The sequence below is a fragment of the Nyctereutes procyonoides genome, unplaced genomic scaffold (assembly GCF_905146905.1).
Source record: "Nyctereutes procyonoides isolate TBG_1078 unplaced genomic scaffold, NYPRO_anot_genome, whole genome shotgun sequence".
Taxonomy (NCBI): Eukaryota; Metazoa; Chordata; class Mammalia; order Carnivora; family Canidae; genus Nyctereutes; species Nyctereutes procyonoides.
The window spans coordinates 1,627,078-1,654,417 of NW_026575139.1; the positions used below are offsets into that span (position 1 = coordinate 1,627,078).

A 27,340-nucleotide genomic window follows, 5' to 3' on the forward strand; every position below is an offset into this window, starting at 1 on the left:
TGGGGGAGTGAGGTCCAAGGGTATAGGGAGAAGCCAGAGGTTCAGCCTGGGTGACTCAGGGCAGCGCATGGGAATCGTGCAGGACACGTGTGAGGAGGCCTCTGTAGATATGGTGGGGGTGTGTGGCTGGAGAGAGTGAGGAGTCTGAACCATCATTTTAATTAAGCCTTTTGGTTCTGGAATCGAACTTAAGAACAGTTAGGTCATCCTTGTCCATGTCTGTGAGTGATGCTGTGCTCTCGTACTTCCAGCTCTTCCTTTGTTTCTTTAACCCAGCTCTGAATGCTTGGGGCAGGGTGGACAGTCCTGCCAGGGAGGCCAGGGCAAGGCTGTGCTTTTGAAGGCTTAGGGAAAGGAGGTAGGGGCCGCTGTGAGCAATAGGGCAGAGAGCTGAGGGTGGCTGTGTGTAAATATTTAGTTCACTCAGAAGCACCAGAGATTCTGAAAAAGTGTGATTGTGTGTGTGTGTGTATGTGTGTGTGTGAGATCAAATGTTGTAAAATAATTCATTTTTACTGAAGGACTGGTTTTAAGGAAAATGCAGTTTTGACAGATCTTTTAGCATGCAAATGCAGACTGCACAAAGTAGATGTCCTTTTTTGAAGTGTTAAACATTTGCCAACCTTCCAATAAAATTTTATTGATTTACAGAAAGCTCTTGTTACTGGTTGTCTTTAGTGTGTCTCATTTCTAGCCAGCTAGGGAGAAGAGGACCAGCTTGCCAATAGCTAGATGAAACCAGAGTAATACTTTGAAAAGTCTTAGATAAAAGTGGCTTCCTTAATCCCTATTTGTTAATTTATTTTGGAAACAGTGAGTTAAAGATAGTAAGATAAAGATGTTTTGGGCACATCTACCCTTTTCTCTCCTAAGTGTCTTGATTATTTCTTGATTATTTTCCTGTGTTTTTTTTTCTTTAATGCTGTCATTTTTTTTAATTTTTTTTTTTTTATTTATTTATGACAGTCACAGAGAGAGAGAGAGAGGCGCAGAGACACAGGCAGAGGGAGAAGCAGGCTCCATGCACCGGGAACCCGACGTGGGATTCGATCCCGGGTCTCCAGGATCGCGCCCCGGGCCAAAGACAGGCGCCAAACCACTGCGCCACCCAGGGATCCCAATGCTGTCATTTTTATATTACCAAGCACGGTGGTTTATTTTCCTATTTAAAAATGGACCTCAGAAATGCATAGGTTCAGTTGGATAATATGGCATACCATTTAATGTGGATGGTGGGGACAAATTGTTGTTGAGTAGATTAGCATTTCAAATGAGTGAAGCTGTTTTATCACATCTTTTTTTTTTTTTTTTTTTTTTTAAGATTTTGTTTGTTTATTCCTGAGAGACACACAGAGACACAGGCAGAGGGAGAAGTAGGTTCCCTGCAGGGAGCCTGATGTAGGTGGGACTTGATCCCAGGATCCAGAATCCAGACCTGAGCCAAAGGCAGACGCTCAACCACTGAGCCACCCAAGTATCCCTGTTTTTTTATCACATCTAAAATATTATTGCTCCTTAAACAATTTTTATAAACCTCCTTTTAGGAAAAAGAAAACTAGATTCTTACACATTTAGAAGCCTCTTGATAAGGCACTGCCTCCACCTTAGCCCTGTTAGCCCAGCACATCCAGAAAAAGGAGCCTCTTTGAGAGTAAAGTGGGAGACAGCTGGTGGAGGTGGCAGCTGGCCCTCCTATTAGGGGGTGAGGCCAGGCAGAGAAGCTGGCTGTGGCTCCTTTCTCTTTTTTGGGCAGAAAGTGAGTGTATCAGTCTGAGGGCAGTCTGTTTGGTGGGTTCTTTCCTGTGGTTGAGGAGCAGTAGCCTTAAAGTCTACCACCTACTGCAAGGGCTGCCCTGTTAAATCTTCCTTTCCTGCTTGTTTTCACTTCTGGCCACTGGAGCCTGCAGTCTAGCATTCCTTTGTAGCCTCAGGTGTCTGGCATAAAACTAGGTTCTAGAAGATTCATACAGTTTTTGTAGAAGCTGTTTTATTCCTTCTAGAGATGTGTATTCCTCATGCAGAAGCATAGAACTAGTCACTAAATAAAGTAAAAGCTGGAATGGATTTTAGATAAAAGAAGCATTACCCTTAAAAAGGTTTACTTTTAACCTTTTTTTCTTTCACACCATAGTATTCCTAGTGTATTGACTATCCTGTTCAGAGAAGTTGCTAGATTGGACTCAGATCCTTGAATATTTTGCTCTGGGTAATTATTTATTCTAAACATTGGTGAAAATGGTTTTTATATGGAAGGTTTAAATAGGACTCTGTGGATCTCAGGATGTGTGCTAGAATTTTTTCATATCCCCAGCATTAATTTGTTTTTGTATTATTTTCCAGTTGAGTAAATTTAAATAACACTGCTTTTAAACAAGAATTCCATCTACTTCTATTCCGAGTAAAGAGGATGCTCCTTATGTAAAGGTCATGAGCATGCAATATAATGAAGGGCTTGGATGACTTTGAAAGAGCCATGAGGTTGGGGGGGCGTGTAGGGGAGCTTTTACTTAATGAGTATCCTTGGGACCAGGCAGGAAGTAGCCCTTTGCTAGGTGCTGGGGAAAGAAAGGAATGACACAAATGGTGAGAGGACTGGAGCAGACAGTGCAATAGTGGTGATTTCTGGCTCACAGCGACAAGGAAGGCTTGTGGGAAGGTTTGTGTCCCAGGGAAGGGCCAGAGATGTGGGGTGAGGGACCAGGTGCTCTGTGCACCAGCTGAGCACAGGCCAACACCAGAGCCTGCTGGCCCTGCAGACAGGTGTATGCCCCTGTGACTCTATTTCTGTGAGAAGAAAAATCAGGGTGAAGAGGGGAGTGGGGAGTCTTCCTGTGCCAAGCAGGTGATCACAACTCGATTCTCATGGCTCCATGAATTGGTAACAGTGAGCATTGTGCTTGCTCATGGTTTATGTCCACAGTCTCACTTAACCCTCCCAGTAACCCTCAATCCGAGTTATCCCTAACTTACTGAAGAGGAGACGAGCTCAGAGGAAGTAGCTTGTAATACCAGTGGGGTGGCTGAGTCCAACTCAGGGACTGGCTCTCAGCCCCTGTGTCTACTGCTTTCTTTCAGTGATTTCTTTAAATATTATTAATACCTTTTGAATAAATGAGAATGAATCACGTAACCTTGCAGGCTCCGTTGTGACACCCCCTGCCCCTGCCCAGTATGTAACTCCTTCTTCCAGTAAGCATTGCTGGGACCCATATCACAGATTAGTTATGTCTGTTTTTCAAGTTTATTATTTTTCAAGTGTACAATGAAGTGATTTTTAACATCACAGGCATGTACAACCATTACCACTGTCTAGGTCTAGGACATTTTCACCACCCCTGACCGAAACCCCATGCCCATTAGTCACCATTCCCCCTCCCTCAACCCCTGGCATCCTGCTCTGTCTCTGAGGATTTGCCTGTTCTGGATATTTCACATAAATGGTATTGTACAATATGTGGTCCTCTGTGACTGACTCCTTTTATTGAGCACAATGTGTGTGAGCTTCATGCTACAGCATGTATCCATCTGAGTTCGTGTTTGCTGTGAGATAGAGGCTCATATTTATTCTTTTGCATGTGGGTATCCACTTAGCACAGCACTATTTGTTTCTTCCTAATTGCTTATCGTAAAGTCCTGTCTGATTCTGAGCTTCACAGTGTACTCATGTAGGTTTATGCATCTGTTCTCTTTAGGTTCACTGTATCCTTGAGATTAATCAGTGTTGTGTGTAGCCACAGTTCATTCTTTTCTGTTGTTGTGTGGTATTCCATGGCACAAATGCTGCAGATTATCCATTCTCCGATTAGTGTGCTGTGCATTTGGGTTGTTTTTGGTTTATGATGGTTTGCATAAAGCTGCTGGAACACTCTTGTATCTTTTTGATAGAGCTGGGTCATAGGGTACATACATGTCAGTTTAGGAGGTAGGAACACCAATGGGGGACTGGAAGGGTGATAATCTGTTTAGAGGAGTATGAAGGAATTGTTTGCTCTAGTTCCAGATTTAAAGAATTTGAGTGATACACTTCCTTTAACCAAAATGATACTGGCTCCCATTGACTGTTAGCCCCAATAGAAGGTGTACTAATCACGAAAGCAGAAGCAGCTATTATTTCATTGTGCAGAACGAAAGCCAGACTGCTCTGAATTTGCAGCAAGGGCACCCACAGAAAATCTGATCACACACAGCCACTGGATGATTGAACAATAAGAAAAATAGGTGTGGTTAATTTTTTCCTCCCCTTTTAAAATTGGAAATTTTTAGTATAAGAAATATGAATAGTTATATATGTGAGAAATAAACATAAAAAGATGATAAAATACTAGCCATTTATATGAACGTGGGCTTTATGTTTTCATAGTTTACTTATCTGTCAAAAGCAGGTCATAATCTCTGTCTTGGATGTTTTAGAGATTATTTTGTGATATCCTTGACCCCATGTGTAGATGTTCGGAAAGTCTGGCTGCCATTAACGGTGGGATGTATTTAATATTTTGTCAAATATTCTGAGTGGAAGAGAGAAGAAGACAAAGTATTCAGCCAGGTTCCTACCTTCTCATGCCTCTTAAATGGGACCGTGATATGTTTGAATTGTAACTGAAGGTTGGTGGGTCTTACTTGGTTGCTAAAAGTTCCCCCAAATGACTAATTACTAAAATCCAGTCATCTTTTTTCCCCAATATGTTGATTTGTTGATAGATGCTTTGCAGACTTCCCCCACCTTCCGATTTTACTCTGCCCTCCCCAGGTGCAGTCCTCCCTAGATACCACGTTAGCAGTGTCCTTGGTTACAAGGCCTGTGACTCCTGTCTTGGAGATGTGTGTTAGCCAGGCTCGGACACAGAGTCTGAACCAGCGGAGCAGGTTAGGACTCACTCTGCCCCAGGACTCCAGTGGCTGGAGCTCAGCCTCAGTCACACACAGGCATTGTAAACACGCCCCGTTCTGGGAGGAAGAGAGGCAGACAGTTCCCGGCCTTGCCGTTGTCATGCCCTGCTTCCTGCCCCACTGGTCACAGGAAGTGTTTCGTGTCTGTTCAGGATGGCTCTGGCTTTGTGCTGGGCAGGGGGGAGGAGGCCATTCTCGATTTTCCATCCTGCTGCAAGAGATCATTTCCCAAAGCCCTCCTCCTGGAGAGGGCCGAGCACTCCTGGGGTGGCCCTGTCTTGGTGCTGGGTGTGCAGACTCTTACCCAGCTGACCTGGGGGCACCGTCTGTAGCCATAGAATGCTAAAGGTAAACTTTGTCACTAAGATTCATGGATATCTAGTTAACACAGGAAGACTTGGAATTACAAAATCATCTCTAGGGTGGCTGTGATGCTGTATTGCTGAATGAAAAGGCCACACTCTGTGATTGCAGTTGCTCTTAGATACCTCGCTTTGGCACACTGTGGAATCTGTATTATTAAGATATATATATGCGTGTGTGTGTATATATAACACACACACACACACACACACACATAAATACAGTCCCAGCAGTTGATTCCATAAAGCAGTATGTGTTTTCATCAATACATTTTTTTCAAAATTAAAGTTCTTTACTCAAAATTCAGTAGAGTAAGATAAAAATTGGAATATAAACCAATGAGTAAAATCATTAACTTCCTCCAAAAAACCCAAAAGAAAACGCAAAGAGCTGGTGCAGTGACAGCCTGGTGCGGGGAGCAGGCCCATCCAGGGAACACCACTGAGTTACGGGGCATAACCATAGGAATACACGAGTGTCCTCATATTCATTATAAGGAAATGGCTGTGTTCTGTGGATTGCATATTGAGGCTTGGGACATTTAATTTGTAACCCTAGAATTATGGTTTACTGTTAGCCTCTAAAGCAGCGAAAGTGAACTTTTTGTTTATAACATCTGTGATGTCAGTTTTACAGACTCCTTCCCATCCCCATCTCTGAGCTGGATTAGGTTAGTTATCGAGTGTGATGTGAGCATGGTTTTGGAATGGATCACCTTTAACCTCTATTCCAAGATGAATGGTTTTGTTTTTTGGTTTTTTTGTTTGTTTACAAAATATTTGATGAAAATGACTTTAAGCATCTAATCTGTGCATTTTTTTGTTTAGCAGCAAAACTCTTCCGAGCGATATGTTCTCCCTGTGTTCTCAGTCTCAGACTTCAGCTCCTCACTACTCCCTGAAAGCTGCTGTTCTGTCAGGGCCGCCTGTGGTCTCCACATGGCAAAGCACCCAGCTGCTTTCAGGACAGAGTCTCTTGGTTCTCGCGCATCCTTCTGGGTGCACCTCCAGGTTCCTGGCTGGGCCCTCCTCCTCTTCCCCTCAGCCTCCTGATATGGAAAGGGTCAGTCTTGGGTCCCCTGCTCTCTCTTCTGGCCCCTGGGGATGTCATCCACGCCTGTGACTCTGATGCCAGCTGTATACTTAGTACCCACGTTCAGTGCTTGCGCCCAGGCAGGCGCAGCTCACCCTCAGTTCTGCTCCGTCCCTGCCCAGCCATCTCACTCACTGACAGCTCCGTCCTCCCAGCCGCTTAGGCCAACACCTTGGATAATTCTCACACAGCACATCCAGTCCTGCAGGAAATCCTGTGGGCTCCACCTTCAAAATATAGTCGGAATCTGACTCCACCACTTTCACGGCTTCTGTCCAGACCACTGGCACTGAATAAACAACTCTCCTCCCGGACTCTACAACGTACCCAGTTTCCCTGCTTTTTTTCCTTTTATTCGAAGGATTGACTATGTTCTGTATAACCTCCTTGTTCCTCACATGTATGAGGAAGGTAGGGATTTTTGTTCTGCCTAGGATAGTTCCTGGCAAACAGCAGATGCTTAATAAGTATTTGTTTAATTGATTCTGATAGATTTTAGAACCTGTACATAAAACCTTTTGGGTATTTATTAGTGAAATAATAGTCACTCTCAGGGACAGCAAGCATTTTTGTACGTGTTGTAGTTTATGAAATGCTCTTTTTTTATTTTAAGAACTTTTTTATTTATTAGAGAGAGAGATAGCACGAGTGAGGAAGGAGAGGGAGAAGCAGACTCCCTGCTGAGCAGGGAGCCTGATATGGGGCTTGATCCCAGAATCCCAGGATCATGACCTGAGTTAAAGGTGGATGCTTAAGCGACTGAGCCCCGCCCCACAGGTACCCCTTGAAATGCTTTCGTGTATTGCTCATGTAATCATTTTCTCAGTCAACACAAACTTTAGTCTGCATATCCTACCCCATACAGAATCTTGGGGTCCTTGTGGCCTTGCAGGTGAGACAAAGTGCTAGGTAGGTCTGTGTTCATGTCGGCCCAGTGCCCTGCATCTGCCCTTTCAGATGGAGAGAGATTGTCCCCTCCTCTTTGCTCATGCCGCTCCTGCTTACAGGTGTGTGCGCACACGCACAGACGGTCTTGCGTCTGACACAGAAGCAGGACTCCAAGGCTGATTTAGCTCTTAACTCGTTTTCCCTTCTACCTTTCTCCTCTGAATCCCCCTTCAAAAACAATATTGTAGGGATGCCTGGGTGGCTCAGCGGTTAAGCACATCTTCCTTTGGCTCGGCATGATCCTGGAGTCCTGGGATCGAGTCCTACATCAGGCTTCCTGCAGGGAGCCTGCTTTTTCCTCTGCCTGTGTCTCTGCCTCTCTCTGTTCCTCTCATGAATAAATAAATAAAATCTTAAAAAAATATATTGTAATGTTTCCTCCCTTGTACCCTCACAGCTGGTTTCTTTCCTTTCAGCCATACAGCTTATTCCTGAAAATCATTTGTAGCACTCACCTTGCTTGCCCATGTGTTATGTTCAGTGTTCCTGACCCTGCTCTCTGCTAAGCCAAGAGGACTCTGAATGTCAGGATGGTCTCCCATAGGGCTTCCCAGCCAGGCTTCCCTTAGTAAATCGGGTCTGAATGGAATTTGGCCTGGGGACCTGTGTTCCTCACATCTGGCAGGACGTGTCCAAGATGGATAAGAAGCAGACCCTTCCCTGGGATGGAGCACTCCAGGACGAAACCAGAGGGTCACCATGAGATGATGCTGTTTGCAACAAAGGTGCATGGCCAGCTGGCAGGTGCCTGTGAGCAGTCCAGATGGGTATAGTGGAGGACTGGCAGCCAGTCTCAACTTCTGTCTCCTCACATAGTTGGGCCTTTTTGAATTCACCCTCCTGGTGAATAATTCCAGATATTAAAACAAAATGTCTTTATATCTGTGGCATTGGAAGAGTGATGCAGGTAAAGGAAGGGTGTGGAGGACTTCCAGTTTGAAGAAGAACTATAGAGATGGTTGAAAGGTTCTAGGGGTTGAACAGTGCCAGAGAGTGAGGAGCTGTGCTTGTTCCTGGCGAGGAGAAGCAGTTTACACCAAATTTTTTCACTCCATGATTGGGTTCGTCTTTATCAGCAGACACTTCAGTGAAAGAAACAGACAAGTTGCTGCATTAAATTATGATTTTTCTGACTTAAATTTTAGGGTGGGATATGTCAGAGGGTAACAGAAACCTGAAACACAGTGAGGAGGAGGTCACTTAGCCTCTCAGGGAGGGGCTCGGCTCAGTCATCTTAGACTGCCAAGAAAGGCGAGACAGCCACCCCACCAGGACTCAGAAACCTGACCCCAGTGCCCTGGGAGGACAGACTGTGGACATGACTTAGCCTTGGGTTCAAGAAGCTCTGCAGTCAGGGGCACAGATCCAGAGTTTCTTTACTTGTCGAATGGGGAGGATGCTACTGAGCTTGCGGGATTGCTAGGGGTAGCTGGGCAGCAATAATGCGTTTGCAGCAATAATACGAGCTCATAGCCTGCCATTTTGTGGCCACTCGGAAGCTATAGGTGGATTCGTAGCAGAGGAACCAGGAAATGTTCTAAACCAATAGGTGACTATTTCACATGCATAGACTGTGCTCTGTACCTGTTTTATTAAAACGAAGCTAAACAAAATAGAGAACTAGAGTTCATTTAAACATTCTAGTTACTACAGAAAAAAATATGGATCTTTCAAAAAGGTTTTGTCCCGTTTTTTTCCCCCACAGCAGTAGGGTTACAGCACACCTGAGGTGCCCTTTCAGGCACGTCTTCGGCTCCTGTGCTTTGCCTGCCACTGCTCTGAAGGTCATGAAGAGCCTTTGAACCAGTTTGCGAGCAGCTTAGTCCCACCTGGTGGGTGTCTGTCCCAGTCTCTGCCTGAGGCACAGATTTCACTTTGGTTATCCCTTCATGTTTAACATTTATAAAGAAATTCTTAAACTGGATGTCACTGAAGAAAAGTAGCCACGAGGTCAGGTTGAAATGTGAAGGTCACTGAAATGATCAAAGTACTGTTCCAACTGCTCCCACAAGTCCTGAGGCGTGACGAGGAGTCTGTAGAAATGCTTGCTTAAGTTTGGGATCAGAGATGGCTTGTTCCCTGGGGCAGGGGAGAGAAGGGAGACCGGCAGGCTGGTTTGGACTTTGCAGGTGAAATTCTCCTTGTCTCCCTAACGAGCAGGTCCAGGAGCCTCTGCCAGGTGGCAGCCCTGGTGTCTAAGGTATGCGTGTGGGCTTCCTTATGCCCTCCCCAAAACGGAAGACGCTCCAGGGCTGTGTAGACTCTTTTTTGGCTCTTGGTTTACAAGGGCTACTTAGTGGTGATTACTGAGTGCCACCCAGGTGTTACTGGTGTGTGATCTGCCTGGTAAAACGTGTTCATAACAGGTACACCCTCCCAGCTAGTCGTTCAGCTGGATTTTAGGATAATATTGGGGATAGAGTTTGCTCTTATTGTTAAAATTGACATCTAAGTAACACTAATGTTGGAGAACACTGCCATCCAGTAGCTGGAGCTGCTGTTGAATGAGGAGGTACTGTGTGCTCCACAGTGAGCTCAGTCCCTTTGGGGGGTGGGGTGGATAGAATGCAACACTCCCAGTTACTTTTTGGGTGAGCGCTGTTATTCTCAGCAGGTGAGGAGATAACCTTAGAAAAGCCAAGAAATTTGCTAGGTTCACGCAGTGGCCCAGTGGTGTTTGGGTTTAACGCCCAGCCAGCCGTGAGGATGTGCCTTCTGTTTAGTAATGGAATGGTGATCTGAGGGGAGAGTCTCTCCCACCCCTGTCCTCTGCCACCTGATAACTAGCACACATTCTGTACTTCAGATTTTCCTGTTATTTTTTTTTAATTTTTATTTATTTATGATAGAGAGAGAGAGAGGCAGAGACACAGGCAGAGGGAGAAGCAGGCTCCATGCACCGGGAGCCCGACGTGGGATCCGATCCCGGGTCTCCAGGATCGCGCCCTGGGCCAAAGGCAGGCGCCAAACCGCTGCACCACCCAGGGATCCCCAGATTTTCCTGTTCTTAAATTTAGAATGTACACATACAACATGCTTCCAGTGACTCATGGGAGAAGTGGCCTGAAGCTGGCTTTCTCACTGGCGTAAGCAGCAGAGTGTCATAGTCTTCTCTTTGCACCTTTGGTGCATTTGTGTGACTTGTGTATATGTCTGTTGGCTCTGTGTTTCATATCGTTCCATTGTACATGGATTTTTTTTTCCACTTTGAATGTATATTTGTATTCACCTCAGCAGGGAAGTTGGCTTTAGAAGACAGATGTGTGTTGTGAAGATCACTTTGCACAAGCTCTTTGCTTTGACAAAGGAATCCCAAGGACAGTGCCCCCAGCAGTTTGTGGGGGAGACCTGCTTTCTCGGGGTGGTGGCCTCCGTCACTGGTGCTTCAAGTAGGATGTATGGCTTTTAGGTAGAAAAGACAGACACTTCTCAGTGATACACTGCAGTGAGGCAATAGGATTTTATTTCAGTAATTTGCCGAGAAATATAGACCAAATGACAATGACTTGAGAAAAGCAATCAGTCAATAATTGAGTGGATGCAAAGAGGAAGGAATGCGTGGCTGACACCGGAGTGCATCCTGAAACCAGGTGTGAGCAAGGTTAGCCAAGGTGGGGTGAGGTCTTCGTGTGACAGCAGGCCTCGGAATGAGATCCTTCCTGGTTTATTATTGACTCAGTGCGGCCTCCCCACCCTTTCCCCCACCCCACCTTCTTTGATTTTCCCTGACTCAGTCTGTACCTTACTTGCCTTCTGAGTCAGAGCGATGTGAAAGGGCTTCCCTTTTAGTTCCCTAAAGTCTGCAATTGCGTTAAAATTTAATGTTTGTTCACTTTACATCATAGTTCCTGATGATCCGCCAATGTGGGAGAGTCCAAATTTAGAGGACTTTATTTGGGAGTTAAGAGGGCTTCTTGGAAGATTCAGAACTGGTGATTTTATAACAAGACGGATTTGTGACTGACTCCCTATAAAGGAAAAGTGTTCTGTCATTTAATAAAGTTAGTTATTAAGTCCCATTTGATGTAAGTGAAACACATTTCTCCAAAACTTGATGATAGGTGTTAATCTTCAGTAGGTGTATCAGTCGTCTGAAGTGTGAGAATAACTTGTAACGCTAAGGTGGTATCTGTGGGCAAGTGCCTGCTTTTCCCGCCGTTCGCAGATGACAGCCTGCCTCCTCTCCGGTTCTCAGTGTGCTCGTCGGGGTCAAAGTCGCGGCCTGCCCGCGTTATTGTCCTGCCTGGTTCTGGGAGGTCAGGTCCCTAGTACGCCAGCGTGTTCCTGGCCTTCAGCCTTGGACTTCCAGGGCCGTGGGGGCTGCTGCTCTGTCCTGTGGCCCGCGGGTGGCAGCACAGCAGCAGCTGGCAGTTGCCCGGGGGAGGACTCCTAGGAGCGGGGCACCGCGCGCACCGCGGAGCGGGGCTGCCTGGTTTCTTCAGTAGCAAATATTATTTGGGCTGGATAAGCTTTAAGAGCGTTTCCAGTTCCATATATACGGCCAGCGAGTGGCTGAGGCTGAAAGAGCAGAGCGGGTGACGGGGGCGCAGTGCAGGGCAAGTCCAGAGGGAGGCCACGGCGCGTGCTAGACGGGAACAGAGTGGGACTTCCCGTCTGCCTTCCTGCGGGCTGCTGCCCTGTGACACAGTCCTCTTTCCTCTGCCTGTCCCTCCCGGGGCACTCCTTCCAGCCAGTGCGATCCTATTTCCTCTCTGGGTAAACACACCAGAGAGGAGGGAGGGGGTGTCACTGTCTCAGTTCACAGCGACTTTCTGTCAGTTTCAGCCAAGGACCCTCCCTCTGCCCCCAGTTCTTCCCGCCAAGTGTTTTCCTGCTTAAAGGGAACAGTGGACTCCAGTTTTTCCTTACGGTTGGCATCTCCTGTTAGCCAGTGGTTGCCCTCGATTGATTGATGAATTCATTGCCTAATTGCAGGACAACCTTGGGTTGTGGATGAATGAAGACATGGGGAGGGGGTGCGGAATCTGCTAATAAACATTTAGCTCTCTAAGGGCTAAAGCTTTATTCAGTCTTTTTTTGGGGGAAATATCCCAGGTTGTAAAATATTTTTACCTCGGGACCTGTGCCAGCCCACCCCATAAAGGAAGTAACCTTTCCTGACCGGGCATCAGAAGGTGGTCACTCACTCAGCCGCGTCCGGTGCGTTCCCGTCGTGACACTAGGGGCCTGGGGAGCGGGAGGTAACAGGGCGGAGGCTGCCCTGCCTTCCTGGGCCTTCTAGTCCAGTGGGGAAGGTCATAGTGAGCAGGTATAGCTCTGAGGCCTGCTTCTTAGGGGACTAACGGGCTCCAGACCTGGTCGGTCAGCAGGAGCCGGTGGGAGTGAGAAGGATGTCCTGGGCTGAGGGTTGAGGGGGGAGGTAGGTGAAGCGGGGCGAGGCTGGAGGGGGGCAGGCGGAGGGCTGCACGTGCACCAGGCTGTGAGCACCCTCGTTCTAGCCAAGAGCCACGGAAAACTTCTGAGGAATCTTAAGCTGGGAAGCGATGTGATTGTGTTGGCTTTGACAGAGATGTGTCATGGCCACATGGGACCGAAGCACTGGAGAGGCTGGCAGGCGAGTGCACAGGGCGCAGGGACAGGAGGGACAGGAAAAGGTGACTTGGTGACTGACGGAAGGGTCAGGGGTAGCGGGCAGTGGCCCGAGACAGTGTGCAGGCACGGCTGCAGGGAAAGGTGTGTGTGGTACACGACTCCCACAGCGGCCAGCCAGCAGCCGGGGCCCCCTTCTCTGCCGCACGGGTAGTGGCGCCTGTTTGTCCTCAGCTCAGGGTCCTGGTGCTGGCAAGTTGGAGGCGCCCAGTGAGTGTTTCCTGAGCTGGCACCTCCTAGTGTTTGTTCGTGGAATGCGAGGGAGAGGTAACTGCACCCTTTCCAAATTTATAACAGTTATGTTTGTCTTCAAAATCTACAAGTTCATTATCACCATGAAAACCAAACATTTTAAGTATTAACAGCTGATCTGTTTCCTTCAAGTTATGTAAGATGTCTGTCTTCTAGAAGAACCTTAATATAAATGATATTTAAAATGAGTCCCTCATGGTGTTTTCATTGCTGTGGTTTTGCTTTGCATTCTGTGTATTTCAAGAGCGCGTGACGAGTTGTGTCACACCCCAGTGGATATAATTCATGAAATCCTGCTTGTACCAGTCTGTATTCTGAAGAGCATTGCAAGCTCGAGGTTAAGTCAGTAACACTGGCAGACTGAGAAAGGTTTAAAGAGATGCTGGTGCCCCCTTCCTCCCAGGGAGCTCTGTCTTCAGTTTCCTGTTAGTAGACTCTCTCCTCCCGGCCTCAGTGCCCTCCACCCCCATGGCAGCTGGTGCTTCTGAAGTGATGCTTTTTTGAAAGTATGAAACAGCAGTAGGATTTTACAGGATTGGTCTCTTCACTATCTTACGCTCTGCAGCAGACACCGCTGAATACTTGGACCCACCACTCCCGTTGCTCCCTCCCCCACTCAAACCCACTCATCCATGGGTCTGGCCCACGTGAGTGGGTGACACCCATCTCCTTTGCGTCACCCCACATCGCAGGCCACTGCACTTCCAAAGCCTAACTGGGGTGTGGCCTCTTCCTCATCTCTAGGACCCGCATCATTGTCACAGTCACGGTGGGTCTTGAAGCCACTGCTGCTATCTCTTGGGAGGCACCACCCTCTGTGCTCTCTACTTCTGCTCTTGCCACCTACAGCCTGTTTTCCAAATAGAATCTTTTTTTTTTAAGATTTTTTTTTTATTCATGAGAGACACCGAGAGAGAGGCAGAGACTAGGTAGAGGGAGAAGCAGGCTCCCTGCAAGGAGCCCAATGTGGGACTCATTCCAGGACCCCAGGATCGCGCCCTGGGCCAAAGGCAGGCGCCAAACCGCTGCGCCACCCAGGGATCCCACCTTGAAATTTTTTAACATTGCAGGCTAGTTACTTTGCAGAACGTTCCTTCCATTTAGATTTACCTTCTGTTTCCTCCTGATTAAATTCAGGTTATAGAACTTGGCAGAAAGATCCCAGAAGCGACACTGCATTTCCTTATTGTGTCCTGCTGGGTGACAGCACAATTTCATTTTGCCACGTAACTGGTGATCGTGTTCACTCTGATCACTTGATTTAGGTAGAAGTGTCTGCCGGCCATCACTGTACAGGCACTTGCTTCCCCTTGTCCTTGAGAACTATTTCTTTTGGATGTGCTTTCAAACTATATAAAATAGCTCATTTCTCATCAGATTTTTTAAATTGATAAGTATCAGTATGGATTCCTGGTTTCCTATTATATTTAATTCATGTAATCTGTAACTATCAGTATTTATTTTGATTGACCATTAATTATTCTGTGAGCACTTCTTTCCTTTCCTGCACAAAATAACACAGCCCAGGCTCTGGAATGGCCTGAGGAGCCCTGCTTCCTCTGCTGGAGGACGATATTGAGAACCGGAGACCAGGCACTAGATGTGCTTGTTGTTGGGATGTTGCTGCCCCCAGGCCTTCTCCGTGGGCAGAGTGAGGACTGTGTTTGTGAACACAGCCATTCATGTCTGTGTTTTTTGATATCTCTACATCAAAAACCATGACGTCACATTTAGAGCCTCAGACTCTAAATCCAGTCCTGGAGGGTTTATTCTCCCTTATACATAGCTCCCTTCTCTGACGGCGAGGAACCTGGCTCCCCTTACCCTGAAACTGTTTACTTATTTGACCCATCCTCCCGGATATAACAGCTCTCCCATCCCTGTTCCGTTTCCCTGCAGCGACATCCTCTGCCCCCAGCTTCTCCCTGTGTGGGCTCTGCCTAAAGGTGTAGGAGACTGGAGAGGCAGAGAAGGGAGAAGAGACTGGGGACTTCCTGCCTGCTCCTCTTCCCTTGAGTAATGCCCTGGTAACCCTTCCTCCTCCTGGCCTCCTGCCCGCAGCAGGCAGCTGGTCCCAGGTGGGTGTTGTCCCACATATGCAGAGACCCCAGCACAGCTCCCTAGGTCCCCAGCCTGTGGGATCTACCTTTGAGCTTGAAGACCCCAGTACCAGCAGCAACAGCCCCCATCCTTTCCCCCGCTGGCCGTAGGGAGCCCTTTGCCTCGGTTTCAGAAACTCTAGCATCTTCCTTTGGTTCCCCTGATCGTACAGGTAGTAGAGCTGCTTCCTGTGTCTGCTGTCTCCATGATAAGTTAGTGTTCCCTTCCTGCTTTTTAGTTAACCTTGTTAACACTTCTTGATGTTAGATTTTCTTATTCATATAACTGGTGTGTTTCTGTCCCTTGACTGTACCCAGTCTGGATGACAGGGTCTCCCTAATTTTATATTGATACTGATTGACAGCCCATTTGAAATGCCACTCTTTCTGCTTTTCACCTGTTAAGTCCTGTCCAATCAGCATGATTCATGGCCCCTTACACCTGCGTGGTTAGCAGGGTGTGGTTCTCTATTCTGGTTTTAGCTAATGTGATCTTAAGAATTTTTACACACGAGTGTCATATTTTCTGTCCTCAGAACTGTTGGACATCGTTTCAAGTGTTCATCTCTGTTCCCATGGTTTTTTCCCCGTTTATCTGAGTGGTCCTGATGAACCCATATCCATCGGTTTCAGGAAAGTTTGTGCAGAACTGTGTAGAAGGCAGAAATAACAAAATTGCTTCTGTCAAAAACTAGGAGAGGGGTGCCTGGGTGGCTCAGTCGGTGAAGTGTCTGCCTTTTGCTCACTTGATCTCTGGGTCCTGGGATCAAGCCCTTCATTGGGCTCCCTGCTCAGCAGGAGCCTGCTTCTCCCTCTGCCTTTTCCCCTATTTGTGCTCTCTAATTCTTGCTTGCTCTCTCTCAAATAAATATTTTTTTTTAAAGGAAATGATGAGGAAGGTAAGTAAGATGATTAGCATGGAAAGAGCAGAGATGGAGTGATTACGGCTTTTGGGTACCTGGCAGCTTTGCCACAAGGCACTTTTACCTGCCTTGGTGTCATGGTTAGTGGGCCCCTGAGGTGGGCAGGGAAGATGTTTTGCCCATCTTATGGGTGAGGAAAGTTAGCCACAGAGGGTAAAATGACTTCCCTAAGATGGCCAGCTACCAGATAGGGTACACTTTGGACCCAAGTCTCCTCATTGGAAGCTGGGGGCCTCTCCATACCCCCAGCAAAACTAGACCACTGTTCTGTTACAACTGGAGATTAAGATAAACACTTCAGGGATCCCTGGGTGGCGCAGCGGTTTGGCGCCTGCCTTTGGCCCAGGGCGCGATCTTGGAGACCCGGGATCGAATCCCACGTCGGGCTCCCGGTACATGGAGCCTGCTTCTCCCTCTGCCTATGTCTCTGCCTCTCTCTCTCTCTCTCTCTCTCTCTGTGACTATCATAAATTTAAAAAAAAAAAAAAAGATAAACACTTCATGCTCCAAATAAATGCTGTCAACAACAGATGAATGATGGGTTAACTATTTTTAAAAGCCATTTAGCAAAAAATAGGATTGAATATCAGATCTTGAAAGAGTTAACTTTCTGAGCTTTATTAGTGAAATGATGAAGAATGAATTCAATTTTATTAAAAAATACTTTTATTAAAAATAATTATTTCTGTAAAAATAACAAGGAAGATGAAAAGCAGGAGCTTAATGGAGGCATGGTGTTTACAGGTATGGTGTCTGACAAAGTTAGAACAGGGTACTTATGCAGTGGGTTAAACAAGATTAAGACTGATTGGTGAGCAATCACCACTGGGGTGAGTGGATAATCCATGTAATAGGGCATACAGCCGGGTTCACGGGGCCTCCCAACTGCCAGTTTCAAAGGCTGGTGAACCATCCATGTACAGTATTGGGGCAGGGAGTGGTGACTCAGGAGATAGTTTGGAGAGCAGCTTAGGAACTGCAGGAAACGATAGTGCCCTTTGGAGAGTCCTGGAATTTCATCTTAAAAATTATATTAAAATAGAAAGCTTGCATGAATGAAAATGTTCACTGTAAAGTTACACTGCAAGAAGATAAAAGTTTTAAAAAATGTTTAGGGGCACCTGGGCAGTAGCACAGTTGGTTGAATGTCTAACTTTGGCTCAGGTCATGATCTCAGGATTCTGGGATTAAGCTCTATCCCGGGGAGTCTGGTTCTCCCTCTCCTTCTTCCCTGCCCCCTGCTCATGCACACGGTTGCTCCCTCTCTCAAATAAATAAAATCTTTTTTTTTTAAATGAGGGGCACCCAGGGGATCCCTGGGTGGCCCAGCAGTTTAGCGCCTGCCTTCGGCCCAGGGCATGATCCTGGAGACCCGGGATCGAGTCCCACGTTGGGCTCCCTGCATGGAGCCTGCTTCTCCCTCTGCCTGTGTCTCTGCTTCTCTCTTTCTCTCTGTATCTCTCATGAATAAATAAATAAAATCTTAAAAAAAAAAATGAGGGGTGCCTGAGTGACACATTCAGTTAAGTGTCCAGCTCCTGGTTTCATCTCAGGTCATGATCTCAGGATTGTGGGATCGAGCACATCGGGCTCCATGCTCAGTGTAGAGTCGGCTTCAGATTCTTTCTCCCTCTCCCTCTGCCCATCCAGCTCATGTGCTTGCTGGCTCACTCTCAAATAAATAAATCTTTAAAAAAAAGTTTAACCTATCTGTTCAATAGACACATCATTTACAGTTGTTGGTGTGTCAACCTAGTGAAATAGTATGCATCTGTTAAAAGGATAATTGAGTATAGAGACATGAAATGTCTAAGAAAATAAAAGAATACAGAAGATATGAAACACACCGTGTCTTATGAGCAAGATGGAATGGGAACATGGACAAGTTAAAGTGACTCATGGCACAATTCTGAGTGGAGTTTTCTTTGATATTCATGAATACTTGTTTGGTTTGTACATTTGCAACAGTAGCTACCACCTTCTGTGAGTCCTCAGTATTCCTGGAAGAATCCAAAACGTTGCATTTCTACAGCATGTACTCCTAGCATGTACTCCTAGCTTCATAGTTTGTTTGCAGCTGGTCAGCATGCTCTCCTTTCTTAAGCTGTCTCTTCTGGTGGTAAAATAGAACACATCAGGTTTGTTGGGATTATTTTTCTACCTTATAGAAGGAACAGTACCGTGTGGTTCCCCTGGAAGATAACAAGAGAGGTTGAGGTTTTCAGTGACTGTTTGGAGTGCATCTTTCCATTAGGAGTTCTGGGAATGGTTATTTTGAGTGGTACTTGAAAGAAGATAAGCCATAAATGACCTTTCAAGTTGTAGCTCAGGGTTTTCATTAGCCTGGCCTTTACTTATTTATTTTTTATTATTTTTAAAAATATATTTATTTATTTATTCAAGAGAGGCAGAGACATAGGCAGAAGAGAAGCAGGCTCCCCACAGGGAGGGAGCCTGATGTGGGACTCGATGCCCGGACCTTGGGATCACACCCTGAACAGAAGGCAGACACTCAACCACTAAGTCACCCAGGTGCCCTTATTTATTTATTTTTTATTTTGTTTTATTTTTTAAGATTTTATTATTTATTCATGACAGAGAGAGGCAGAGACACAGGCAGAGGGAGAAGCAGGCTCCATGCAGGGAGCCCGACATGGGACTTGATCCCGGGTCTCCAGGATCATACCCTGGGCTGAAGGTGGTACCAAACCGCTGGGGCAGCCCCGATGGCTGATCAAGCCCTGTGTTGTGTTCCCTAATCTCTGTGCTGATGGACATTTACACTGATAGTTGTAACAGTTCACTCTCTGTAGGCACCAAGAACCTTTTGGTGCTCTGGCTCTTGTTACCGTGATCAGTGAACCATGATGATCAAACCTTAGTGGTATTTCTCGAGCATCTTTTTAGAGAGCAAAGCTATAGAATTAGATTAATAATACGGAGCTCAGTTAGAAGGTCAAAAACTTGTAGATTTTGTTTTCGCTTCTTTTGAAGATAATGGTAGATGCAAGAAATAATACAGAAAGAGCCCTTGTACACTTTGCCTGCTTTCCCCTAGTGGAAATGTTTTGCAAAACTAGTAGGGGAGAATTTGAAAAAGAACTATGTAGAATACAGGTTAGCATAAAATGTGGATTTAGGTCTGGAGGTGAAAATAAGAACAGCTGAAAGAGATGCGATTAAATGGAGGTCAGACCAGGGGCAGGATGGATGGTGGTGAGGAGCATGCTGCCTCTGGAGTTGAACTGCATGCCTTCTATCCTGGCGCTGCCACTTGCTCTGTTCCTGGAAAGAAATTACCCATGGTCTCTGTAGTGGCTTCCTGGGCTGCTGTAACACATTGCCATGAACTGGGGGGCTTAACACAACTGAGACATTTTCCTCACACAGTTCTGGAGGCCCAGGCCCAGCATCAAGGTGTGAGCAGGGCTGTGCTCCTGCAGGAGGCTCCAGGGAGGGAAGACTCCCAGTCTCTTCTAGCTCCTGGCGGAGGCGGCCTTCCTTGGCTTGTGACTGAATCTCTCCAGTCTGTACCTCCATCTTCACATGGCTTTTTCCCCCTCTGTGTCCAGATTCCCTCATTTAATTTGTCGGATTTAGGGCCCATCTCATTCCTGTTTGTAACTTCACCTTGATTTGCAAAGACCCCACTTCCATATAAGGCCCCATTCCCAGGTTCTGTGGACACTATGGGAGGGGGTTGGGGGACAGGAGGAGACATGACCCTGTTCAACCCAGGACACCATCTACAGAGACCTGACTTGGTTTCCTCCTCCCTAAATCGTGGCTGTTAGAGGTTCCACGAGATTAGCAGGGGTGGTTACGATGTCCAGGAACATGCCCTGTGCTTGAAAGGTCAGCACCATTCTTTGAGAATGTCTTGTGTTCCTCAGGCTGCCCTGCGGCTCCACTGAGCCCACAGGGGCCTGGTGCCCTCTCACCTTGAGGATAGCTAGTGCTTACGTGCATCACACCCTGCTGCAGTGCGCTGTCCCTGCGGGGTGGGCGGAGATGTGCCCACCAGGGGCTTGCCTGGTCAGGTAGATCCTGGCTTTAGTGATTTTCACCAGGGGATCTTTGTTGTGGTGCTGTTTCTTACAACAGACTGTGAGGTGTAGGTGCTGATGATAAACATCTACGTGAATTGGGCCTAAACACAGACTTTCCAAAACTTGACGGATAGTAAACATTTGAAAAGTAAACTTTTTTTCCTAAAAAAGCTATGTAATTTAATAGAATGCCCCAATTGATTAATTTTTTATGTGGTATCAACTCATGAGAGTAAATTATTGATTTCACTTTTTTAAATTTGTAGCTAAACCATTTACACAACTGGTGAAGGAGATGCAGCTTCATCGAGAAGACTTCGAAATAATTAAAGTGATCGGAAGAGGGGCTTTTGGAGAGGTAAGATAAACTCCCTTATACTGACTTTGCCTTGGTGGCCCAAACAGCAATAGCTCCCACCCAGCATTTTTAGGACCCCTTGTACTGATCTGTGGAGGGGGTCGTTACTGAGATCATTGGGAGAGTAGTTCTTGGTGGGCAGAGTTTGAAAGATACAATTAAGAGAAAAAGAAAAGCAGAAGCTTGTGACAGATGAGTTGCCCTGAATATTGTTTCTTAGGGGCAAAGAAGTCTATTAAAAATCCATGTGTTAATTGAAAAACATCTTGGTGGTCCTTTTCCACAGAGTGCAAGGAGGGCAAGACAGTAGCTGTTCTCATTGTGGGCAGCTCGCCTGCTGCCGGTGCTGGGGCCAGTTATGAGTCCGGCTGCCTGCACTAGGGAGGGGGTTGGTCCACTGGCCTTGCTGCTGTGGGCTGGACAAACGTGGGCCCCCCCACCGAGGCTGAGGCTCACAGCAGCCCTCAACCAGGTGCTTTTACAGTTAGTACTGCACATTGACCACTCTGTTTAGGCTTAAACTTGGTAACGCATTGACCCCTCTGTTTAGGCTTTCCCTTTAGTTTTCCCGGGCTGGGGAAGTACGGGGCAGGTGCTCCTTCCTGGCCCATCTCTAGGAGTGTGTCTCGTTAAGGGGAGGGTGGAGGGGCAGCAGCATCACAAGGAAAAAAGTGAGTTCTGCTCAGAAATAACCTGTCTCTGAGCTTCAGTAGGTTATGTGATGGTGTAAGGTCTGATTTTGTTATGTGAGGAGAAGGAGAAGGCCTTTGGAAATTGAAACCTGATTCAGGGCAGCATAGATGTTTGCTGACCATCTGCCTTGTAGCAGGACCTGGGCTGCTCTGGGCGCAGACACCAGCAAGGCCCAGGCCCTCAGAGAGATCTAAGGTATGGGCCACAGCCATAGAGGAGGGTTCCAAAGGGGCAGGAGAGGAAAAATAAAAGAACCAGAGACAACAGTGCTGTGCCCAAATAGGTTGTAGTTATTTTTTAGTGCTCTTCTCTGCCAGAGAACTTAATGCAAAACTCAGTTTTCTGAGTTTCAGAGAAGATGACCTGTATCACCTTTCAAATTCCTCCTAAACTAAGCGAAATCCGTCCTTGCCCAGGCCTTTGCAAAAGCCCTTGGATTCTTTGCCTTCCCTCTGTTCTGTCTCCAACTGTAGCAGCCTGTGTGAGTCCCACCCCCCACCCCTGCGTCCCCTAACCCTTCCCAGGCCCCGTGGCCTGGGCTCCCAATGCCAGCCCCCTCACCCAGCTCCTCTAGCCAGCCAGCCATTCTGCATCCCACCTGGGCTTCCATCACATGCTTGCCGACCCTCCCTTGTCAGAACTAGAATTTTGGATTCTTAATAGTACTACCATTATATGGCACCACATAGTAATAGTGGCTTTACTGCCATTGTCTCCCTGAGATATTCCTGCAGTCGTGTACCTGAAGGGTGCCCAGTTTCAGTGATGACACTGAGTGGATTGCAGAGATTAGGGCTGTCAGGGTTGGGACCGTCTATATGAAGAACATGTGTGGTTCTTTTTTTTTTTTTTTTTAAAGATTTTATTTATTCATGATAGTCATACAGAGAGAGACAGGCAGAGACACAGGCAGAGGGAGAAGCAGGCTCCATGCAGGGAGCCTGACGTAGGATTCGATCCTGGGTCTCCAGGATTGCGCCCCGGGCCAATGGCAGGCGCCAAACCGCTGCGCCACCCAGGGATCCCGAACATGTGTGGTTCTAACTGAATTATTTTTTCCTCATGACATGCCAGGGGAGGGTAAGCATTGTGAGTGTCTGCAGCAAACGTGGGTATGGGAACCTATGGCCTGAGAGCAGGGGATGTGCTGCTCAGGAGCCCCATCCCAGAGAGTGTGTGGACAGTCCAGAACTTGATGGGCAGCACTTCATACATCCTGTGGCAAGAATGTGAAACTCTTAGCTCAGAAGTGCAGTCTCCCCCAACCCCTACCACCACTCAGGCAGAGTTTAGAGAAACACATCTAGATCATTATAGAAACAAGATTGGGAATATTTGGGGTACTGCCCTTTACCTCGAGTACAGTGGCTTTGAAAACACTTCCAGTATCTCGGGGACAGATGGTCTAGGAAGTGTCCCCCCCCCCCCCAACATGTATGTCAGTGTTTGATTTTTTCTGAATGACTGAGGGTAAGTTGCCTGTGTCAGGGAAGGGACTCTTCCCCACCCCCACCCCCGCCCAAATAACCTCAGAGTATATTTCCTCATGGAGACAATCTATTAGATCATCACAGTTCATGAATTTGAGTTTTAAGTTAGAATACATTTTGTCTAATCGACTGTCTTATTGCAGTTCTGTCGGTTGACCCAGTGATGTTCTTCATGGCTTTCTTTCGGGTCCCTCCAGCACTAGGGCTGGGCTGGCATCTGGTATTATACTTGGTTGTCATGTCCCCCAATCATTTTTTTAATGTTTTATAAAATTATTTCAATTTGCATTTTCTCATGGAAACATCTAATCTTGGAGATTCTTTTTTTTTTAATCTTGGAGATTCTTATAGTATCATCATCATCTCATTGATGCAGTTTAGACTGAGTTTTGGGCCAAGAAGAAATTTCCAGTAAACTAAATAAGATTTTCATAAATTGTTTATTTTATAAGTTATGTGATAGAGGAAGCTTGTTTAATATACGGGACTTTTTGTTTGTTTTTACATTAAATTTTACTCCTACATTTCACTTCTGCATGTTCTTGATTTGACAGGTGTTTTCTGTGGACAGATACATTCTTTTATATTTTGGGTTTTTATCAGAGGCATTGGTGTATTTCCTGGACATAGTCTGTGTCCTAATGATCTAAGGAAGTAAGATTCTAGTAAGAGTTCAAAGTGTTCTGCATCTCATTTTTAGCAAGATCTGTATTGTTCGTGAAGCTTGTAATCTTCAGAATTTCATTACTTTCCTCAAAAGTTATCAACTCTGGGCAGCCCCGGTGGCGTAGCGGTTTAGCGCCACCTACAGCCCAGGGTGTGATCCTGAGGTCCCGGGATCGAGTCCCACATCAGGCCCCCTGCATGGAGCCTGCTTCTCCCTCTGCCTGTGTCTCTGCCTCTCTCTCTCTCATGAATGAATCAATATATATATATATATAAAGTTATCAACTCTTAACATTTCTTCCCAGTTAGACCACTTCTATAGTAAATACTGTGCAGCATTTTTTCTCCCTGTTTCATTCATCTGGCAACCACCAGATTGTTCTCTGCATCTGTGAGTCTGTTTCTGTTTTGTTCTGTTATTATTATTATTGTTATTTTTTAAGATTTTATTTATCAATGAGAGACACAGAGGCAGAGACACAGGCAGAGGGAGAAGCAGGCTCCATGCAGGGAGCCCAACGTGGCACTCGATCCCGGGACTCCAGGATCACACCCTGGGCCAAAGGCAGGTGCTAAACTGCTGAACCACCCAGGGATCCCTGTTCTGTTTTTTAGATTCTACATAAGAGTGAAATTGTATGGTATTTGTCTCTGATTGGCTTACTTCACTTAGCATAGTGCTCCCTAGCTCCATCCATGTTTTTGCAAATGATAAGTTTTTCTTATGGCTGAATAATACTCCATTTTGTATATAGACCATCCCCTCTTCATCTGCTCATCTGTTGATGGACACTTTGGTTATTTCCATATCTTGGCTATTGTAACCAGTGTTACAGTAAACATAAGAGTGCATCTGTCTCTTAGAATTAGTGTTTTTATTTTCTTTAGATAAATACCCAGAAGTGGAATTGCTGGATCAAATGATAGTTCTAGTTCTCTCTCTCTCTCTCTCCTCTCTTTTTTTTTTTTTGAGGAATCTCGTACTCTTTTCCAGAGTGGCTGCATCAGTTTGCATTCCCACTAGCAGTGCACGAGGGTTCCCCTTTCTCCACATCCTTGCTAATACTTATTTTTCTCTGTCTTTTGATAATAGGCATGAGGTGATAGCTCATTGTGGTTTTGATTTGCATTTCCCTGATGACGACTGATGTTGAGCATCTTTTCATGTGTCTGTTGGCCATCTGGATGTCTTCCTTGTAGAAATAAATGGCTGCTTAAGTTTTCTGCCTATTTTTTAAGTTGGTTTTTTTTTTAATTGTGTGTTCATTATGTATTTTAGACATTAATCCCTTATGGGATATGTCGTTTGCAAATATCTTCTCCCACTCAATAGGCTGCCTTTTTGTTTTATTGATGGTCTCCTTCACTGTGCAGAAGCTTTTTGGTTTGACATAGTCTTAATTTTTTGTTTATTTTTGCTTTTGTTTCCCTTGCCTTAGGAGAGAGAGCCAGAAAAATAGTGCTAAGACTGATGTCCAAGAGATTACTGCCTATATTTTCTTCTAGGATTTTTATGGTTTCAGATGTTGTATTTAAGTCTTTTTTCTTTATATTTAAGTCTTTAATCCATTTTGAATTTATTTTTGTGTTGTGTGTGGTGTAAGAAAATGGTCCAGTTTCATTGTTTTGCATGTAGCTCTCCATTTTTCCCAGCACCACTTGTTGAAGAAACTGTCTTTTCCCCATTGCTTATTCTTCCCTCCTTTGTCAAAAACTAATTAACTATATAAGCTGAGTTTATTTCTGGACTGTTTTGCTCCATTGGTCCATCTGTTTTTGTGCCAGTACCGGAGTGTTTTGACCACTACAACTTTGTAGGGTAGTGTGAGATCAGGGCATGTGATGCCTCCAGCTTTGCTCTTTCTCAAGATGGCTTTGGCTCTTAGGGATCTTTGGAGTTCCATACAAATTTTAGGATTATTTGTTCTAATTATGTGAAAAATGCCACTGGTATTTTGATGGGGATTGCATTATAGTAGCTTTTGTTTTTACACTAATATTTCACCTATTGAAGAAATTGACACACTTGTGACGTGATGACAAAACGTGTGCCCAGTGTTGTTCTTAGACATGTTGGGGAATTCTCTGACCATTTATTTAGGCACTCTCAGTCCGACATTCAGAATTTTAGCAAGCTTGGTCAGTGGTTCAAAGACTGTAGCTAATACACAGCAGTTTGAACAAGTGTGGTGTGCTGAGCAGGGCCACCACAGTGAGCACCAGGCTGGCATTGAGAGGGATGACCAAGGGAGGTGACCAGAGGGCGATTTTGTCCCACACAGTCCACATAGTGGGCAGCAGGAGCCTGGCTACAAGCCACATTGTGTAGGAGGTACCTGCGACCCTCAGCAGGCTCTGGGGATCCATCAGGGATTGTGTGTTGTGGATCCCCCGTGCCCCCAGCCATCAGACCCGTGGGAGACAACAGGTAATTGTGACCGTCACATGCACGCACTTGAGGGTGAGCTTCTGTCACTTCTTACCATGTTGTTTAAACCTCCCAGCTCAAATTCCGTATCTGGAAATACAGCAATAAACACAGCCACCATGGAGGATTGTGGTGAGGGTTACCTGGCAGGATGCAGGTGAACTATTGCCCAGGGCATGTTAGCTTGTGAGATTACTTTGATGATGATATTGTGTGGTGTATATAGTTTAGAAAGCCAGAAAGTAAATAATTCAGTTGATACACACTATGTGGCTGCCTACCATCGGCAGCAAAAAGGTACAGCCATTAGGTAAGTAGCTTATGGATTTGTGATGGGGACTTAGGCCAGTGAATGATTTTTACCGGATAGCATGTACCATACAATGGCACAAACATCACATCTGGTATTGGTAGTGATGCAAGAGCTCATCTGAGATTTGGTGGGGATCAGGAAATCCAATAGGACTTCTTGAAAGAGGTGGCATTTGAGTTGTACCTTGAAGAATGTGGCTGAACTGACATGCTGTGTGCCAGCTATGTGCCTAACACCATTCTAGGCACATTTAAGTACTGCATTGGCTCATTTTATTCTCATAGCAATTTTAGGCCAGTACTTTCCTAGTTGTAGAAACCCAAAGAGAAGAATTTGCCCAAGTCACACTCTAGAGCCCATGCGGGTACTCACCATGTCTTGAAGATCTCAGGGGTAAAAGCCGGCACATGCTGGCCGTGGGAGTGAGAGAGAGATGTGAGCGCCAATGGGGCGGGTAGGAAGAGTGTGGGGATGGAGACCTAGCACACAGGAAGGAAGGCTTGGGAAAGCTTTTCTGATGGAAATGCCAGGCATGTGCCAAGGAAGAGGAAGGTGAACCCTCCACCGTGCACCCATCCCTCACTGTGGAAGGTTCTTGAACTAAGCAAGTGAGGTGAAAGTTGCAGCATGATTGACATCCGGTTTTGATGCTTAACAGGGCAAATCTTTATTTATGTAAAAAACTCTTCTTTCCTCAGCAGCTCATTTTCCAGAGTTTCATTTCCCCAGGCAGTAAAGATCTCACTGTAGTTAGATGAAAATGTGCTGGCTTTTTGTTCCAGTAACTACATTTTTGTTAATCTCCTATTCATATTCCAGGTTGCTGTTGTTAAAATGAAGAACACTGAACGAATTTACGCAATGAAAATCCTCAACAAGTGGGAAATGCTTAAAAGAGCAGAGGTAAGCCTGGAGTGTGACTGACAAACAGGTGAGTGGGGCTTTGTGTGCAAGGAGTGTGGCCACAAATTCCTGCTGGGTCCGGACCACAGCCCCCCGCAGATCTGGGGCTCCCTCCCTGGTAAGAGTGGGCTGCTTTGTGTCGCCACGACCTCAGCCCTGTCCTGGCGTGCTCCGTTCTGCACTGCTGCCCACTGTGCTAGCAGGCTCCTCCCCCTCGAGGGCTGTTTACTGTCAGGGCAAATTAAAGCCCTCACGGAAATTTTAGG

The 27,340-nt window shown here is 46.1% G+C and overlaps 1 protein-coding gene across 1 annotated transcript in view; it reads left to right on the forward strand.

Moving 5' to 3' along the window:
• CDC42BPB (CDC42 binding protein kinase beta) overlaps positions 1–27,340 on the forward strand; it is a 106,476-nt gene that overhangs the window by 22,764 nt on the left and 56,372 nt on the right. The window contains exons 2-3 of the mRNA XM_055303602.1: positions 20,490–20,581; positions 26,991–27,074. Coding sequence (XP_055159577.1) covers positions 20,490–20,581; positions 26,991–27,074 — 176 coding nt within the window. The remainder of the gene's footprint in view (positions 1–20,489; positions 20,582–26,990; positions 27,075–27,340) is intronic.